We start from the raw sequence: 4,789 nt of genomic DNA on the forward strand, positions 1-4,789 counted from the left end.
GAAATATCAAGAGACAAAGGACAACCTCAGCTACCAATGAACTATAAGTGAAAACAAAGAGGATTTAGAGGGAAGAAAGGTGGTGGTGGTAGCAAAGACGGCTGACGAAAAGGAAGATGAGGAAAGGAATTGAAGACGAATAACAAGAACAACCGAAAGACGGACATAAACGTCGGAAAGAAAAAAATGAAAAGACGACATCTGTGCATGCAGACGAAAAAGAAAGACAAACATCGGCACGGATGCTTAAAAAGAAAAGAAAAGAAGAAAAATGCGAGGGAGAAAACGGCCATGAAAGAACTTTGGCAAAAGAAAAGAGATCAGGAGGGGCGGATGAGGAGAACTTTGAGAACAGATCTCCAACCCAGATACAGGCTCCTTGGAGACCAAGTCGAGGTTCGTTACAAAAGGAGGAGGGGGTGGGGGAGGCATAAGGGAGGCGAAACAAACAGCGAAGGAAGATAACGAGAAGGCAAAGAATGACAATGAGAGGAAACGGAGAGAAGTGGATAACAAAGAGGAAAAGGACAAAGCCAGAGAAGGAAGATAATCTTGAAGGACGAATGAACGGAGACAAGAATGACGCTCGTAGAAGTAAATGGAGGGAGATAAGATAAGTGGTATACATTAGAAAATAAATGCAATTAGTAGAAACAAGAGGGGGAGAAGTGGAGCACAAGAAATTGGAACTGACGAGAGCGTGGAGAAACGACGCTAGCTGGACCCAGGTACACAATGAATAAAATGGTCTGGATATAATCGGGAAGAAAAAGGGAGTTTAATTCCTCATTAATATGAGTAAAACCGTAGGGTCAGCCTGCGCCATGGCAAAGGGGTTACAAAAAAAAAAAAAATCAGAAAACGGGACAAAGCAACACCAAAGGAAATCTTGACTGCCTGCTTGGGGGAGGGTGAGAGGGGGGAGGGGGGGTTGAATACGGGAAGCGACTGAGTGTCGAGTCGACTTTGGATGGCGGGAGACGACGGGGGGGAGGGGGTTGGACAAAGTGATGATGATGGTAGTGATGATGATAGTGGTGATGATGATGATGATGATGATGATGATGATGATGATGATGATGATGATGATGATGATGATGATGATGATGATGATGATGATGATGATGATGATGATAGTGATGATGATGATAGTCGTGGTGGAGGAGAGAGAACCGAACGTGTAAAACAGAAGGCAAGAAGGAGGAAAAAAACCTCCAACAGGCAAATAGGAAGACGATGAGAAAGACGGGCAGGGGGAGGGGGAGGGCAAGGAGGAGGAGGAGAAGGAGGAGGAGGAGGGGGGGCAAGCAGAACTGCGCACTTACCGAAGGATATGTGCCTACACAAAAGTGGCACCATCAGGGACTGCATTCAACACAACACACCACGCATTCGTTATTTCAAGACAACAGTGGAACTGCCAACACTATCATCAGTGACTACCGTGACATGTTCAGTGTTGTTAATCTATATTGTTCGAAGGGTCCTTTAGATAGAAAATCGTACAAACAATTTAAGAACATCATATACGTTAACAAAATAAAGCTCTGCTATGTAAATATATATATTTCTAATTTGTATTTGCATTTATGCACGGACCCTTACAGTACACGCGTGCAAATGCACACACGCGCGCGCGTATACGAGCTCTGAGCTCCCATCCGCAAGGGTAACAGTTGTCGATCACGAGTTCAACACGTGATCCAAGACCATGGTGACACTCTCTCTCACACACACACGCACGACATCCAAATCTAAATACATCAGAATAAAGCAAATACATTTCCCGCCAATCTTACAATAAATCAGTTTTGACAAGAACTAAACCAAAGCGTCCGCATTGAGGTGAATTTTGGTAACGTTGAAAACTGACCCGCACGTGTGTAGCTGTGCACCTGCACACGCGCACGCACGGCTCTGCTTCGCCCACATGCGTTGGAACGTCAATACAGATTACGTAACAGTTCTCCCCCCCCCCCAAGTCCCCAGTCGGAGACACCACCACCCACTCCAACCGTCCCCTCCGCCTCCTCTTCCTAGTACCTAAAGAATTGAGCCTTCGTAGAAATTCTTGGACTCGACAAGTGGTGTCTTCGGTTTCAGGAAAAGTGTACATGCGAATGCACATCAGCCATTCTTAACTCGCCCTATCAACCTTCTTCCAAGTCTTCCTAGATTTAAATCAACCTTCATTTTCTATAAAGTCAAGAGTATTTCGACCATCCTAAGATGCATTGTTGACGCAAACGTAATGTTTACTGTCCAGTTTCAATTTATTTTTCTACATATTTTTCTACATACGGACATCTCTTATGAACATTACGTAGGAAATTTATTGAAAATACATTTAGCACACAAACGTATTTGAGGATCATGGAATGAGTATTATGAAGTTTGTTTACTTTTCGTATTATTGTAGTAATCACATTACTATGAAGCCATAACGACATAACAAGTCTCTTCTTGCACACCCACACATGGTATTATGGCATTTCTATTATAAACAATGATACTTTTCCAATAAACAGAACTCAGCACTTGCTAAGACCAAATGATAACGAAATAGTCTTGGATTCTAGGCCTTATGGTGAAAGGTTGGTATTGTCATACATCTCAAGGTTAACCTCCAAACCACATAATTCTACACATACTCATGAGGACGGTTGGGTTGTGTTAATGAAAACATGCCGTGGTACACCAAGAAACCTAAAAAATGACCAAACCAGTTACAAAAGTCAAAATTATCTCCTAGTTGCATAACGACACTGCATTTCAAAATCAGCAGTGCATTTCGTGTTAGAAACTAAAATACACCATGGCCTGACCGAAGTTAATTACCACTGACACATTCACTGTGTACTTACTCAAATTATTATTTTCCTTCGCGTCGTTACATCTGTTGACAACTCTGATAACTGCTCTTCCAGCCATCCGCGTTTGGATCACTTGAGATTGGTGACGAATGGTGTTCGTCAAATCGTTTCCGAACTTGGGCTTCATGTTGTTGATTCTTTGTTGACCGAAGTCAAATCTTCAATTTGTGTATCACGTCAGACAAGTGTAACCGAGTGAGCTTACTAAAAGAGAGCGACAATGTTTATATACCTTCGCGTGAAGGGAGGTCGATACGTCATTGCACTCTGTTCGAATCCACTCCGGCATTGGCTTAAAAAGAACTATTGCATAATGTCTTTATATGTTTACTTTGATAATATACCTTACTTGAAGGTGATTTTATATCAGTAAATTATTTCTATCTTTAATATTGAATATTATAATCATAATCATATGGTTTATTGTCTAAGGAAACATAAAACAAGTCTATGTTACGGGATTCGGCAACCCGTACGAGACTTTAACAATCGTGGCTCCTGCGCGCGCACCCGTGATGCAAACAGGACGCTCATTGGCCAGACTGAAACGTTAGCTAGATCACGATTGGCCAAGATCCATCGTAAACAAAAACGCCGCAGCCCAGCACGCGGTGTAGGTAAACAAAGTGCATGTGCGTCGCAAATTCTGTGTGGACCCCTTGATGGAAGAAAGACAAGTCATGTTTAATGTAGGACGCATAGAACGTTGGTGCACTGCACAGTTTACTCTAGTACACGTTGGGGGAAGTGTTTGGCGAGCAGAAGTGAAGTGCAACTACCATAGTCTCCCCTGCGCACTGCCTTGTTCTCTGTTCGATGACAACAAAGCATTACGTAATATGTCACACACCCGTAGCTACAGAACCAAGTCAAGTTGGATACGCAGTACGTGGGAGGGAAAATTCACCCACATACAAAGGAAATGATTCACTTGGTAATCCATTTTGACACAGAAAAAGGCCATCCGTACAGTCATGGCAACTGTCCAAGTCTTTGATCCACGACAAGTACGGTTCATGAATTTGTCAAACTTACGCTTTCCTTTTTCCTTTCGTCATTCTGTGGCGTTTCTTCCTGCCACGATATGTTTGGCCCTTGTCTGAAATAGCTTGGTTTCTAAGGGGTGTATTGACACAGATACAACACGAAAGGAATTGAGTGCATACACTCGAACGAGCACATACACACACACGTGCATGCACGGGCAAGATATATACACACTTCTTGTACGCTAACTTCTAGATATCCTTGCGTTAATATTCAAAATATCTCGAGTGGAGAATATGAGCCAATATCCTCGCCGTACTGATGTTCCTTGGAAAGTGCTCGATAAAGTCGCTTTGTATTTGGTCAAAGAAAGAAAAAGAAAGAAAAAAAATCGCCCCTGCCTCTCGCACACATACAGACACAGACAGGGGCGTGCGAGAACGCGCTCGCGCGTGCATACACGCACACGACTCGTGGCGCGGTTGGTAGAGTTCCCGGCTGCCACTACGGAGGTCCGGGTTCGAATCCTGCCCAAGGCTGAATAAATTTCAGTATCTCTGCGCTGCAAGTCGTTACTCCAACTCTCGTGGGCGGGAAGTTGGGGTGTGTGTGCGTGTAAGGTCACAACATTACCCATAGATCGGTCATGCGAGCTCTAAGCTCTCATCCGGGAGGTAAATAACTGTCAATCACGAGTCCAACACATGATCCAGGACAATGGTGAATCACACACACACACACACATACACACACACACACACACACACACACACATATATATATATATATATATATATATGTATGTATATATATACATATATATATATGTGTGTGTGTGTTTGTGTGTTTGTGTGTGTGTGTGTGTATACATATATATTCTGTTGGGCGAGGATTCTTGTGCATAACACAACTTGCTTACATTTAGCATC

At 43.1% G+C, this 4,789-nt stretch overlaps 1 protein-coding gene across 1 annotated transcript in view; it reads right to left on the bottom strand.

Annotated features, from left to right (window-relative positions):
* Positions 1-3,085, bottom strand: part of LOC143024840 (leucine-rich repeat-containing protein 40-like) — a 44,163-nt gene extending 41,078 nt beyond the window's left edge. Inside the window, exon 1 of the mRNA XM_076184117.1 lies at positions 2,865-3,085. Within this exon, the coding sequence (XP_076040232.1) occupies positions 2,865-3,000 (136 nt within the window). The 5' untranslated portion in view covers positions 3,001-3,085. The remainder of the gene's footprint in view (positions 1-2,864) is intronic.
* Positions 3,086-4,789: the final 1,704 nt, after the last annotated feature.

Source organism: Oratosquilla oratoria, chromosome 4 (assembly GCF_046742065.1).
Source record: "Oratosquilla oratoria isolate Oo_2021 chromosome 4, ASM4674206v1, whole genome shotgun sequence".
NCBI lineage: Eukaryota > Metazoa > Arthropoda > Malacostraca > Stomatopoda > Squillidae > Oratosquilla > Oratosquilla oratoria.